The sequence below is a fragment of the Silene latifolia genome, chromosome X (genome assembly GCF_048544455.1).
Source record: "Silene latifolia isolate original U9 population chromosome X, ASM4854445v1, whole genome shotgun sequence".
Lineage (NCBI taxonomy): Eukaryota > Viridiplantae > Streptophyta > Magnoliopsida > Caryophyllales > Caryophyllaceae > Silene > Silene latifolia.
This window is the reverse complement of record NC_133537.1, coordinates 56,237,023-56,251,674: the sequence shown is the minus strand read 5'-3', so window position 1 is coordinate 56,251,674 and position 14,652 is coordinate 56,237,023. Positions and strand designations below refer to the sequence as shown.

Genomic DNA, 14,652 nt, shown 5'->3' with positions numbered 1-14,652 from the left:
GTTAAGGGATGAGGTGAGCAACCACCACACCAAACACATTTGGTTATATAACATTGGATATGATATGATAGTGTACCTGATTCAATTGAAATCTAATATTTGCTCAATTAGTTAGAGTAGTTTATCAATTTCATGGGTCAAACATCATAAAGCAATGTAATTCGTTTAAAATTACTCCACATATACTATGAGTTATATAAAAAAAAAAAAAAACATACCTGAATCACCTAAATAATATAATAAGATCTGATATGAACCTCCTGATTATCAGATCTGATTTTACGAGATATAATAATAAGTACGTAGTAAATTGTATCCGACGTAGAAATAATAATAAGGATGATTAGAGTCTCGATAAAGAAATAATAATGAGAATGGTTAGAGATTCGTGCTGATAACGTGTTGTGAAATATAGAGTATGAGAATTAGAGAGAGAAACTCAAGAGAAAGTAAGGGAGACAGAACCGTATCCTTATTCCATTACGAAGGGTATATATATACAATACAATGGGAGAAAGTTTTCATAAGACAATATATTCTAGAGTATTCTAAGATATGGACATCCATATAATATTTACATAACACCTTTTGATTAATATAATAATTCCTATCAATCACCCGTTTCCAAGCAACTTCTTTGCTGTAAGTAAACATGTTCGTTCATCTCTCTTTCTTGATTACCGTTACTCAATTGTTTTTATTTTCTTATTGTTTTAATCCTTAAATCGGAAATATTGAATAGTTTCGAGTTTAAAATCGATATTTGTCGTTGATAATGTGATTTATTTGATTATATTTTAAGCAGTAGTACAGTAGAATGACGGAACCTTCTAAAGTTATTCATATTCGAAATGTTGGCCAAGAAATTACTGAGGTAAACTTGTCCCGCCATTAATGTTGTTATGGATATTGGTTATTGAGTTTCGTATGTAATGTAATTTTGATTGTATTTATTTGAATCTACAGAGTGATTTGCTTCAGTTAGTTGAAGCATTTGGTTCTGTCAACAAGTTAGTCATGCTACGTACCAAGAATCAGGTTACCATTTTCGGCTTTTTTTATGGTATTTATTGTTTTAAGTTGTTGGAAAGAGCTGTGCTTTGTATGTTTTATTGGATCCGTTTATTAGAATGAAATGAAACGATGATAGTTTAGCACCTTATGTTGTTTTTATTTCCTTCTGTGCTCGTCCCAAAATAATTGGGCTTTTCTATTGTATAGTAAAACAAAAAAAGTGAACTTCCGATACTATCGTGGTTATTACTCTACCGGGGAAGGGAATGGCAAGGGGTAATGGGTAATGTGTTATCTCTAAGTCGAGGGGTAATGCTAATATTTCATTAATGAATCTTAAGCATGACCTCTAGTTAAATGGTGACTATATAAATGTGACACAGGGATTAATATCCAGCTAACCTCGCCTAGTTTCGGGGTATCCACCGCTTGTTTTAGGAAAGTCTCTGTGACGTAGACAACATGCAACTTCCAGTGGTACTGATTTTGAAAGAGCAAGGCAATAAACATAATGATTTTATAACATTCTTCCTGTTACAGGCACTTCTGCAAATGCATGATTTGGCTGCAGCTATCAGTATGGTGGACTACTTCACAACTTCTCAGCCTAGTGTCCGGTAGTTATACTTCCTTGTAAATGGTTTTTGTTAGTCTTGCGAGCAATTAATCCACTGGTCTCTTTTCACATGCATTTCCACTGTATTGTAACTTGTAGATTGTCCACAAGCTGGTTGCATTTTATCAACTTGTTAGATAATGATAGCATATAGCTGTGTACCATTACATGCCTTCAATTTCACATTGTTTTTATGCCCTTTTAATCTCCATATTGTGGTGACAATGTTTCGTTATATATATTGATATTATAATTTACTTGAGATTTGAAACTTCAATGGTCTCATGTGCGAAAATGCAGCTTATGTCTATTATGTTTCTTTATTGGAGGTACTACTTCTTTGCCCTAGTGTACTTAGTCCAATTCTTTATTTTCCATGCCACGCCTTTGCAGGGGGCGGAATGTTTACATGCAGATTTCTTCACATCAAGAACTCATAACAGATCAAAATCAGGGGCGCAAAAGAGACACGGTGAGTGACGATTATGATTCTTTGATTTTATTTTCAAAGGTTATGCATTATCACTCTTAGCTATACTTACGTGGTCAGAGTTGTCATATGGTCTTGGTGTAGCTTGCCAGCAGTATGTGTTTTTGGTAATAAATTTTTCAATAGGTATGACATACTTTTTCTACTATCATACACTTCATTGTGTTTTTTAGCAATGATAATATCTATTTTTTGATGCGCTGTCATGGTACAAAGTCTAATATTGGTCGTGGTTCAGTTGCGGTTCACTGTTACGGAGGCAATATGGCAGTGTCAGGAACTCAGGATTTTGCGGATGTAGCTTAACAGAATGCGGCTGATAAGACCTTAACTTAAAAGAAAAATGTTTACCAAGAGTTATAATTTTTCAGTTCTACTTGCAGTCTGGAATTTGAGTAGAGTTTTCATGCTATTATTCTATCTTCTTTTTTATGAATTATTTTCCCACAAATGCACACACTATTTGCTGATGCATATGTTTACCAATCTATTTTAAAATAATGGGTAGTTAACTAGTTATAGATACGGCCATGCAGCCGCCAAATTATCGGTGATATGCTGGTAATATTTTCACGTATTGGTTATTGTATTGAGTTACAGGCATTTTGTGATAGGGTGTTCCGTAATGGGAAATATGCAACGTTTACTTGCCACAAATGCTCAAGAAAGATACTTCATCTAATCATCTTGTTCAACCTGTTTTGTTGATAGGATGAAGAGCCTAACCATATTCTTTTGGTTAGCGTACACAATGTCCTCTACCCTATGACAGTTGATGTTCTCAATGAAGTGTTTTCTGCGTATGGATTTGTGGAGAAAATTGTCACATTCCAGAAGTCAGCTGGTTAGTTCTCACGCACATACTTCTTTAACGGGTTTGCTTTAAGACATTTTTACATTAAAGCATCATTTCATGACGCCATTAAATGGCAACTAAGAAGTGAGAAATGGATTGTAAAACCTTCAGGTGGTTTGTTGAGGTTCTGCATTAATTTCAGTCTTTCATCTACAGTTCGATAAGCATATATAACCATAATATTATTTGAAATGCCTCTTTGACTTATTGTGCTCTTTTATACTCCCTCCGTCCCGGTCATTTGTTGTCCTTGGGTTTTGGCACAAAGACCAAGGAAAGAGGAGAGGGCCAATAGCTAAATGACAAGTGGAACAAATGATTGTGAATGATCAAATTACTCATCAAGTTCATTCTTAAAATAGAAAGGACAACAAATGACCGAGACACCTCAAAATGGAAAAGGACAACAAATGACCGGGACAGAGGGAGTATATAGGTTTTCAAGCTCTTATTCAGTATGAGACACGCCAGAGTGCTGCTTCTGCGATGAGTGCACTTCATGTCTGCATCTCTCTTGGTTATAGTAATATATTGTGTACAATTTGCTTATTGAGGTATCTAATACTGCACATTTTACAGGGAAGGAATATATATGATGGTAGCTGTCAGTTAGAGATATACAGTACTCAAAGTAAGAGGTTTTAACTGTATTTCCTCCTTATAAATTCTTGTTGGAAAAAGTTTTAAGTGGTAGTAGATGCATTTCTTCTAAAGTGGCTTTTCTTCTGTCATAGCCTTACAGAGTTGCAAGTCAACTACAATAATGATCGATCCAGGTACGTTCATGCGGAAACTCTCATTCTTCGGCCGTATTTTCTGATCATTAAACTATGTAAAATATTCACTCAATTTCTGTTTATCGTTGAAAGAACTAAGCTAATTTAAAAGGTCATTCTGCGGTCCTTTACTATATGCTCCATCGTTGTAAATAGGCTACAGATTCTCATTGTGGTGTGAGAGTTTGAACATGAAAATGTTTGCTTATTTTTTAGTCAATACATTTATTAAATTAATTATGTAACAGTTTGATTTACACGAATAATGTGATAAAATATTTCCCACGACATCAGATGTGGCTGATGCTTTAGGGATTTAAAGGAATTTTTAGAATGATATTCGTTACCTCTGATGGCAGAGATTTTACAAACCCAGATCTTCCTTCTGAACAGAGAGGCAGAAGTTCACAAGTATGTTTATTTATCACCTTTTCTCCTTTGCTTTGTTTCAGACTTGATTTTATGCAAGGAAAATTAAGAGTTTTAGATCTAGGATTTCGTGTATTAGATCTAGCCTCAACAAGCTATTTTTACTAAACTAGATACGCATTAAGAGTTTCCAAAAAATCACGATTGAAAATAACAAAAATATCCTCTCAGCCAGCCGACCGGCCGCCGGTCCCGAGTTTTCACTTTCATTGAATCTAAAGTGCGTGATGAGGCTCAAATGAGTCGGAATATGTTCAAATTCCCCAAATTCCTGCCACAACGAAAAACCACACTAGAGGCAAAATGTGGACAAAACCGTTCCAAAGAACCCATTGAGCAACAATTAACACCTGGTGAAGGGGGGTAAAATCACTATATTTTTACGAAACCTGAGGAACCTCTTACAAAGAGGCCTGTTATATGTTTTTATTTTTCTGAAAATTTCTTTGTGGAACCAGTCTGGATATTTCGATGCAGGTGGGATGTATGGACTCTATGGTGCTGGTGGTGCAGGTGCGTGATTTTGACATGTTATAGTTGTGTATCTATATCTTCCCAGATTTAGGCTAATTATGTATTCTTGCCTTTTTGTTGTAGGATATCAACAGGTTTGTGCTAATTGTGCTCGAGTGTGAACATGATCAGGGTGCTATATTGAAGCCTGTAATTGGTTTTGTGAATTACAAATGACTGTCACGCTGCACCAACTTTTTCTAATACTCTTCTTCCTTCGCACGCTCCTTTGTTTCTGTAGTTTGCAGCATGGCTGAAAACCATTGTGATGACTTAATTCCTTGTTTATATGGTTAATTGATTCTTCTGACACCTAATTGGGTGGGTCAGTGGGTTGTGACATAGTTCACTGTTCACCCTCCAATGGCTTGTTTCTCAATGCCATCCTCCCTGCTTACCCATGTAGCCCTAATATTTGCTAGATTTGTGAGTCTTATTCCCATGAACTTATAAACGATTGATATTTCAAGGGCTTGTGCCGATACTTTGTAGCTATGGGTCACTCCTTCACACTACAGTCCATTATGCTTAGCTACTTGGCCATTAAAAGCAAATGTGTGTGTGTGTGTGTGTGCGCGCGCGCGTCTGGATAAGGGATTTAGAGGGAAGGGGGATGGAGGGAATCAATTTCCTTTATTTGGTTAGCAAAATGGAGGTGGAGGGATTTAGAAGGGAGTGGAAATGGATCCCTTCATTTCCCTCCTACAAGGCAAATTAAAATCTCTCCATTCATTTCCCTTCCTTTACATCCCTTCCCCTTTTTCCCTACCATTTTTGTATCCAAACACACCGTGAATGTCTATCCTTATTGCTCGTCTCCGCAGATGGAAACTCTGCATCTATTGCGGCTTTTGCTGGGGGTCTTCCTCCTGGTGTTAGTGGCATGAATGACAGATGTACGGTCATAGTATCCAATTTGAACCCTGATGTAAGTAAATTTGCAATTTGACTAATCTAATGAGTTTCTCTTATCAGGTTGATATTGTCTCCTCTCCTTTGCCTTATTGTCTGTAAAATTTGTCAGAAAATAGATGAAGATAAGCTTTTCAATTTGTTTTCGTTGTATGGAAACATTGTAAGGATCAAGCTTCTTCGAAGTAAACCTGATCACGCGCTTGTTGAGATGTCCGATGGCTTTCAGGCAGAATTGGCTGTCCATTTTTTAAAGGTTTGTTTTGTTTTCTTGTCTACGATTCTATCCCATGCATCCAGCCCTTAAAAGTACTTTTGTCTATTCTTTATAAAACTTGTTAGATGGTTGCCGTGTTGCCGTTTATCTTAAGAAAATGCATGGTAATAGCTAGTAATGAAGTTAATTAATATTGAGTATATGTTTATCAGGGGCCTAAAGTAACTACCAATATGCATGTGTGTAGCTGAAACAATTATATCAGCAGACTGGTAAATTTATCAAAATACCACATCACAGGCTTGAAGATCTGATCATAGTGAATTTTGTTTGCACACATTTACCCTATTACCCCATGGTAATGATAGTATTTACCTTTCAAGATCACTCACTAAATTATTTTTTTCCTTTATTAAACTTTTTTTTTTCTTTTTAAATAACACTTTGGAGTAATTTTTAACTTCTTCGTTTCCAATGGAGCCAGAGGCTTGTCATTCTTTGTTATTCACTATGAAGAAATAACGTAAAATAACCCACTAAAGTGGCTAGGCTTTTTAATTGTGAAGTAGCATCAATTTAACTATGTTCCTTATGGGTTATGTAAAAACAACTTCTCTATGTTGTTAACACATGGGTAAAACTGTGTACATTTGTGCCCCTTTATCCCACCATTTTCTGAACGTATTGTTGTTGTGACGGTACACTCCTTTAGAACCTAATGTTGAAGCTTAAAACAGAATTAAGTTGTCTTGTGTAGTTGTATTTCTCTCGTTTTATTTCAAGGTTGTCTTTACCTTTCTGTGCATAGGTTTTTAAATTTTTTTTTTTTTTTTTTTTTTGCGAGGCTTTCTTTGAATAAATTACTATCTTAGTAAAGCCTATGTGCTTATAGACCTTTTGACTTGGGCATCGATAAATTTTCAAGTTTTTGGTGTTTTATAACCCTTACTGTACATGTACCCTCTACGAGATACGATTGACATGGGAAACGGGTCATTGCGGCCATTTTTTGTCAGTCAGGCCATTTGGGGTGGCTAAGACAATATCGCGTCAGTGGGTTGGGGCTGGGATGTGAGGTTGTTTTGGGTCAGCTTGGGTTCAGCTTAGATCATCTGGATCGGGTTAGTTGTGCAATTTTTTTTTTACCATACCCCATTTCTCAAAACAATTTCTTCTCATGTTAACCGTTTTTTTCATGTTTACATACATTAGGGAGTGCTCCTGTTTGGGAAACAACTTGAGGTGAACTATTCCAAGTATTCAAGCATAACGCCATCTCCTGAGACTCGGGATTTTCAGAATTCAAACCTCAACCGTTTTACCCGGAATGCTGCAAAATACTACCGATGTTGTTGTTCTCCTACCAAAATGATCCATATATCGAGCATTCCGGAAGACATAAATGAGGATGAAATCTTAGACCTCCTCGAGGAACACGGGCCAGTTGTTAGCACGAAGCTTTTCGAGGTTAATGGGAAGAAACAAGCTTTGGTCTTGTTCGAGACAGAAGAATTTGCAACTGAAGCCCTTGTTTGTAAGCACGCAACTCCCATATGTGGATCAATCATCCGCATTTCTTTCTCCCAATCACACAACACATAATCCTTAAAAGATGGTGCTGTTGAGGTAACTTTAAATTGGAACTTCATTATGTTGTGAAAGCTCTTTTGTTGCTCTTTCATATGGGCTTACGATCACAATAAAATTGTCATGATAGGTGAGACTGGTTCGTCGTTAACAGCACTGGCAAACTGCGATCAGCCTTGTCTGCGTTCGAGACCTGTTCTTATCAATAGGATGATAAAACGACCCAAAATTCAGTTTCAATAATGTTGGCACCGAGTCACCAATTTTTATTGTCATCGTAGGTAATCTGACTGCACAAGATATGATCCCGCTGAAATTCGTGTGAAGTTTTGGAGTATTTCCGGAACTTAGAAATTATTCTCAAGCGAGAATTAGTGCGTCGGTTTCAAAACATCTTGCATATCTAGAGACTAAAATTCCTTATATCTAATTGAAGGCCATTTTCTGCCCCTCCTATATGGTAAATAACTTAGGCCTTGACAAGATTGTAAAACTTCGCCTTCTCATCACTAGTCTGGAAGCGACTACAGCCAAACTTTGAGGGTGTTTTGATGAACTTATGTCTGATTTCCTCAAGAGAAACATGAGATGTTTGCTTAAGAAGGGACTGCCTCAAGGTGACCACCTCTTCTTAGGACCAACGGCCCAAACTAACCATTACACAAAATCTGAACCTACTCAAATCCGAAAGCAAGTATAATGAAAACGGGGTTGGGTGCAAACTATCCAGTATAATGAAAGCAAGTATAGTAGTAACCCTACACAAAATAACTGTTCAACAGACACCCAAATGGTTTCAATCGGAATGACCAGAAAACGAGGTTGGGTGCAAACTATAACGAAAAGGGTCTAACCAAACCAGAAAACGGGGTTGGGTGCAACCCGAGATGTTTGAAGGGACCCAAATCTGAAAGTAGGTGGCTTGCTTTCTTTTCCCAGGTACAGAATCACACTGACTCATTGAGTGACGGACTCTATCAATAATTCTCATGTATAATGATAGACTTTTAGGGAATTTTCAAAATAATTTTTACGCACAAAACTTGTGAAAAATTATTTATCAAAATCCCAACTGGGAACATAATTTTTACGCACAAAACTTTAAGCACTAACCTGTGATACTCGGGTCATAGCTGTATGATCTTCTTGGCCAGTCTAACCGGGCTTGTAGATCTTTTTGTTCATCTCAGTACGATCGATGGTGGTATCCACTCTGCCCGGCTCTGGCAACAGTGTAAGAAACCCTAGCAGAACGCCACGCACCAATACAAGCATCTTTACGCAGACCTCTGAGTCAAGTGTTAACGAATTCTCCAGGACCAACTGTTCAATATTACAGTCTTACAGAGATCTGTTTTTATTGCGGAACATGAATTTTTAGTTATAATAGACATTTATCATAGAACCATTTTTGCCAATGGGACAAACTGAGAAAGCGAGCCTTCATTCATTGAGCCAATAATTCAATTCGAATTAACTCCACATCCCTTGTAAGTTGACGTAATGCTTACGATGTCGAAGGTCCTCAATAATATACGATCAATAAAGCAGAGCATTTCAGCTACTTTAGGAAGAGTTCAGACTTAAGATGATGTGAAAGCAGTTTAATAAAACTATCGAGTCTATAGAAAAAAGTTTTTAACATATTGATGAATACAAAAAGAGAACTCAATAAACAGAAGGTATTTCAGTTGGCAACAAAAGAATCCTTGGGAAATTCAAGTTCTCTCAAAGCGAACTAGATAAATAAACTACAAACAGGAACTGCTCAAGTGCTCACTGACTTAGGCTTTCGCACTCGCGCGATTGTAGAACTTTGCCTTCTCATCAGCAGTTTGGAAACGACCATGACCGAACTTTGAGGAAGTGTCAATAAACTTGAGTTTGATTTCTTCAAGAGCAACTCGAGATGTTTGCTTCAGAAGAGACTGCCTCAAGGTTACTACCCTCTTCTTAGGTCCAACACAACAACCCTTGATCAAAAGGTAATCATCCTTCACTATACCGTAGTGAGGGAAACCGCCCATGGGAGTTATTTCCTTATCGGTCCTAAATTATCAAATAGACCAAAACAATAAGATTAGTGATACATGAATAATGCAAATTACGAAATTAATTAATGAAGCTGCCTGATATGGGAAGATTGACACACATATTATACCGTATGAGATAGTCCCTCTCTATGATGTCTAAAATAAAAAGTGTGTCAGAGCATTTGACTTTCAATATTATTATCAACCTTTTATTACTAGTATTTTTCAGATATTAAGGGTCCAAGGGAGTGTCACCAAACGAGAACATATTATGAAAACAGACAGTAGTTACTCGGTCATGGCAGGAGATCTTGACCAATGATAACATGAAGAAATTGAGGTATATATAGAGAGATTGTTAAGATAATAGACAAGTATTGCTGTTTTGCACTAACCTGTCAAACTCGGTCATGGCAGTATGATCCTCTTGACCAACCTTACCGAGCTTGTAGATCTTCTTGTTCATCTCGGTACGGTGGTGGTAACCATTCTGACCAGCCCTGGCAACAGTGTAAGAAACCCTGGCAGGGTGCCAAGCACCAATACAAGCAACCTTACGTAGACCTCTGTGAGTCTTACGAGGAAGACGAGTGACACCCCAACGAGTAACAACACCTTCATATCCCTTACCCTTGGTCACACCAATAATGTCAATCATTTCATCTTTCTGGAAAACAGCGTCAATTGGTACTTGCTTCTCAAAGAAGCCATAAGCAAAGTCAACCTTTTGGGAAATTGTGCCACCATTGACCTGAATTTCCATGATATGAGCCTTCTTCTGTTTCAAACCCTTCATCTTCCGAATCTGTCGGTAAAAAGTAACATGAGTATAGCAGATACAACCAATAAAATTGGTAGCAGCTCAAAAATACTACCATCATCAGATATTTTTGTCCGCTTTACTTTGTTAGTCAAGCAATTTAAACAATGAAATTATTATGGGTTATTTAATGCCAATACTCTAAACTATTAGGGTCCTTCTCAAATTACTCCAAACTTCAATTTAACTGGCATTATACTTAACTATTACTCCCGTTATCTTATACTAGAATTGCGTTTTTAATGACCTGAAACAACAGGTTATTTCTTTTACGGGTCCCATTTTCCTCTTTTTTTCCCTTCCTCTTGTACCTCTTCCAATATCACATAAAGTGCAACTTTATTATACTCATCCATTTTATTTATTTTATTTTTCTTCTCTCCACAATTTTCTCCATTGTTATCTTCATTTTGTTCAACCTTCAAGTTCCTCCCTTTTTTTTTACCCCTGAATTTCAGTCTTCATTTAATTCTCCCACAAATATGTAGCAAAATCCTTGCTCAACCTGCACTAATTTTAATCTAATCCACACTTTTAGGTACTTATTGCTAATTACCCGTCTTCTACTTCTTAATTAGTTACGCAATTCGGCATTATGAGTAACTGGTGATCCTCCATAGCTCAAGCCGTACATACAACCACAACCTATCTCCATAAACTTCATTACTTCCTTCAAAACTCACCCCTCTTCTCCAATCCCCCTAACAAACAATAATGGCCGATTTCTTCAAATATGTCTTCTCTAATCCCAAATTCTCGCAAACCCTAATTCCCCCCAGCCCCAATCCTTATTCTCCCCCTTCTAGACCGCCACCACCTCTTGGGCTTCGGCGGCTTGAGGAGCAGTGGTCGGAGTAAGGGAGTGCGGATATTATTAATTATGGTGGTGACATTAAGGGATGGTGGTTGATGGTGGTGTCGCGCCTGAAAGTAGGCCGAAGCTTGGCAAGGCAAGATGGTGGCGTGAGGTGTGGCGTGAGGTGTATTTGTTATTAAAAAAAAATTGACAGTAGAATAATTGTTTGAGGGGGAAGGGGTTAAATAATTTTGGCGACTGAGTTTGACAAGGTGGTTTAAATAATTTTTTTTCTTATTAATATTGTAACTAAAAAAATGGAGATGATAATGACTGGCTAAGCAGGTAATCGGTCATCTAATTCTATTTTGAGAGAGGATACCCAAAAGTTGAGTTTATTTTGAGTTAAAGTATAGCTTGGAGTATTATGAGAAGACCCCCTATAGTTTGGAGAATTTATGTTAAATAACCCAATTATTAACAGCTCAAAACTACTACCTTCATCGGATTTTGTCCCCATTTTACTTTGTTGTTAGTCAAGCAATTTAAACAATGAAACCATTAATTTCTCTCAGAGAATTAAAAAAAAAAGTCCAGCTCTATGTGATACAAGAAACTGGTACACGAGAAACTAACCAAACCTATCAATTGGCAGAATACGACTTAAAAAGTTTTTCACATTTAACAAAACAAAAATAAAAAGAGACATATTTACCAAGTTACCTGAGTGTGAGCCAAAACCCTGATGACAGTAGCATACTTCTTGAGTTTCTCAAGCTGAGCTTGAATATCTTTCTTTCCCTCATCAGTTTCATACTTCTTGGAGTATTTAGTAAATGCCTTCTTCTTGGACTTGCACCAGTTCTTGTAGAACCTCCTCTTGATCTCCTCACTGAGATGCTGAGCCCAGACAGTGTTCAATGTGCGTAGGCCACGAGGTGTTTTCACGTAACCAACAACACCAACAATAACCATTGGAGGGGTCTCAACAATGGTGACAGCCTCACAAGTTTCTTTCTTGTGGAGTTCTGCATCATAGAAACACAAACATAACCATAAATCTCAATTGCAGCAAAATTTAGACAGAAACGAATGATGAATCAAGTAGACAATGGATAAGTGACATACTTGAACCAGGCTTTTCAACCTCCCTGACAATGTGGGTCATTCCAGCTTTGTAACCCAAGAAAGCAGTGAGCTTTGGTTCCTTGGTGGGGTCATCCTTGGGGAAAGCCTTCACTGGAAACAAATGAACAAGTTCTGTATGAGATTTCTAATGACAGTAATAGAAAAGCTAAGACAATAATAATGGACGTAAGAACAATTCAGACACAAACAGAATATAACAACCTTGCTTGTACTTTAAATGACATAAAGTTGCAATGTAAAATGTAGTAACACAGTAATACACCCACTATTAGGAACAAGAGCGGGGATGGAAAAATTAAACAGTTATACCCCGACTACTACAGAGTGTTGGGGCAGTACCACATATAATCTCAATCTTTCCCCTCACTACCATCCCACCACTAGCCTATCCACGACAACCATCAACCCTCAACCAGCTTTACAGCACCCTATTCCCCTTCACTAACTCAAGACTCACATGTTAATAGGATGTACAATAGTGAAAATAAAGAGCACCTATTATTTTGCTCTCCATTTACACTCTTGCACAATGACCTCAACCCTCACTTGAACAACTTGCACAATAGGGTTGCGCTATTGACAAGGGTGGTGGGGTCCAAATAGAGAGCGATAAACTATGGACTTTACTCCCACATCCACCAACAACGATGCCAAGCCTAATCCATCCCCAAATGACCTCATCCACTGGATGTTAAAGTAGTGGTTGAAGGTGAAAGTTTCGAGGAAAGATGCGTACGGTAAGGGAATAGGAATAGTCGGGTAAAGCAGGTGAGAGCAGTTATATTGGTGCCCAGGGATGAGGGTAGTACTTAGTAGCCATCTAGCACAACAGATTAGTAATATATACATGCCTTAAATTAACAGAATGTTGAGAAATACATCAACAGATTAGTAATATAGAGAAGGAAGGAGAAAAATAGAGAACCTTTGCCTCTTTGGCGAGAAGCCCTCTTCCTTGGTAGAAACCCAAGGGAACCGTGCCTTGGATGCTCAAACTTCCTGTGAGACATCTTCCTCTTCTCTTCTCTTACCTACATTCATTCATTCATTCCAAAAACACACAACCACATTTAACTCCAATAGATTCATTCCAATCTAGATTACAAACATTTCAAATCAACATCCATAATTAAAATAGACAAAAATGATAAAATTAAAGTAAAACAACATGTAACAAAATCTGATAATTAACGAGATGGAATGACAAAAGTGTGTGTAGAAGAGAGATAACCTTGTGGATTGTGGTGTAGCGAAGCGACTGCGAGCGATAACAACCCTATAAAATCTAAAACCCTACTCATTCGCATTTTTATACAACAAAACACTTGTGTTTCAGAATGTCGTGTATCTCAGGCCTTTGGGTTCATTCTACCTTGGGCTGCCCTTTTTTACTTTTTATGTGCTCTGCATCTTTTAATACTTGTGACCCAGCCCATCTTATGTTTATTGTGATTTTATTTGGCGTAGTATCTTTTGTCTCTTGAGACTACCAAACTTGTTTGGTAGAATTCGATAGTACTTTTGGTTTCTAATTCAACCGTGTGTGTATACCAATCGATCTACTGTTGTACTATGATCTTCACAAAAGTGAAATTTGATATCCGCGCAGGGTGCACGTAGCTACTAATTTTGTAGCGAACCATGTAAATCTTCGCGTGAACTTTCTTTACATTCGTTAATTTACTATCCGTATTGCCATTGAGTAACAGGACGTCTCCTTTATAAGCTGACTTGCTTTTGATGAGTTTATGCAATTAACTGTTGATTTTGGGGTGAAAAGATGTTCAGAGCGAATATTTTAAAAGTTAACTTGTTTTTGATGAGTTTGTGTAAGGAAGCTAGTGTTGACGGTAAGATGGAGTTCATGTACAGGCCAAGCTAATGGATCCTCAAGACACGCTACCAACATCTAATTATGTGCTGCTTTGTGAGATTTCTTATAAAAGGAAGATAATTGGTGAGCATTAGGGTGATAATGAGGCGAGACAGCTTGAGCGATCGGCTCGGTAAAAGCTCGGTTCATGTGAGCTCGACTCGATAACTTAAAGAGTCAAGCCAAACTAACGTTGGCTTGGCGCGAAAAGTTCACGAGCGGCCCGAACTTGTGCTATAAAAGAATATCTTCGTCTTATTTTTATAAACATATATATCATGATTATATATTTGTATAACCATATTAAATCTTCTACCGGTTTGTCCAATATTTTTATACATAACCTTGAAATTCTTAGATGGAAAATATCAAAAGAAAAGAAAAACGATAATTTAACAATTATATATAGACTCGAGTTGAGTTGGAACTCGGCTCAAGCTCGGGTTAAAGCTCGCGAGCATGGTAATGAGCTCACTTTTTTCAAGCTCGGGCGAGCTCGAGTTTTGTTTTACGACCACAAGTTGGGTAACACCCTGCTACCATCTCAGTTTCCTAGTGTATACATCAAAAA

At 37.4% G+C, this 14,652-nt stretch overlaps 1 protein-coding gene and 1 pseudogene across 1 annotated transcript; one reads left to right on the top strand and one right to left on the bottom strand.

The window, feature by feature from the left end:
• Nucleotides 1-554: 554 nt before the first annotated feature.
• On the top strand, nucleotides 555-7,859 carry LOC141623318 (polypyrimidine tract-binding protein homolog 3-like; annotated as a pseudogene).
• Nucleotides 7,860-8,999: 1,140 nt separating this feature from the next.
• On the bottom strand, nucleotides 9,000-13,544 carry LOC141623317 (large ribosomal subunit protein uL3z). The gene is made up of 6 exons (XM_074439428.1): nucleotides 13,440-13,544; nucleotides 13,134-13,239; nucleotides 12,188-12,298; nucleotides 11,783-12,087; nucleotides 9,839-10,248; nucleotides 9,000-9,459 (listed from the first exon to the last, which is right to left on the bottom strand). Exons 2-6 carry the CDS (start codon nucleotides 13,216-13,218, stop codon nucleotides 9,195-9,197), a joined length of 1,176 nt encoding a protein of 391 aa, XP_074295529.1. The 5' UTR covers nucleotides 13,219-13,239; nucleotides 13,440-13,544; the 3' UTR covers nucleotides 9,000-9,194.
• Between the last annotated feature and the right edge of the window lie 1,108 nt (nucleotides 13,545-14,652).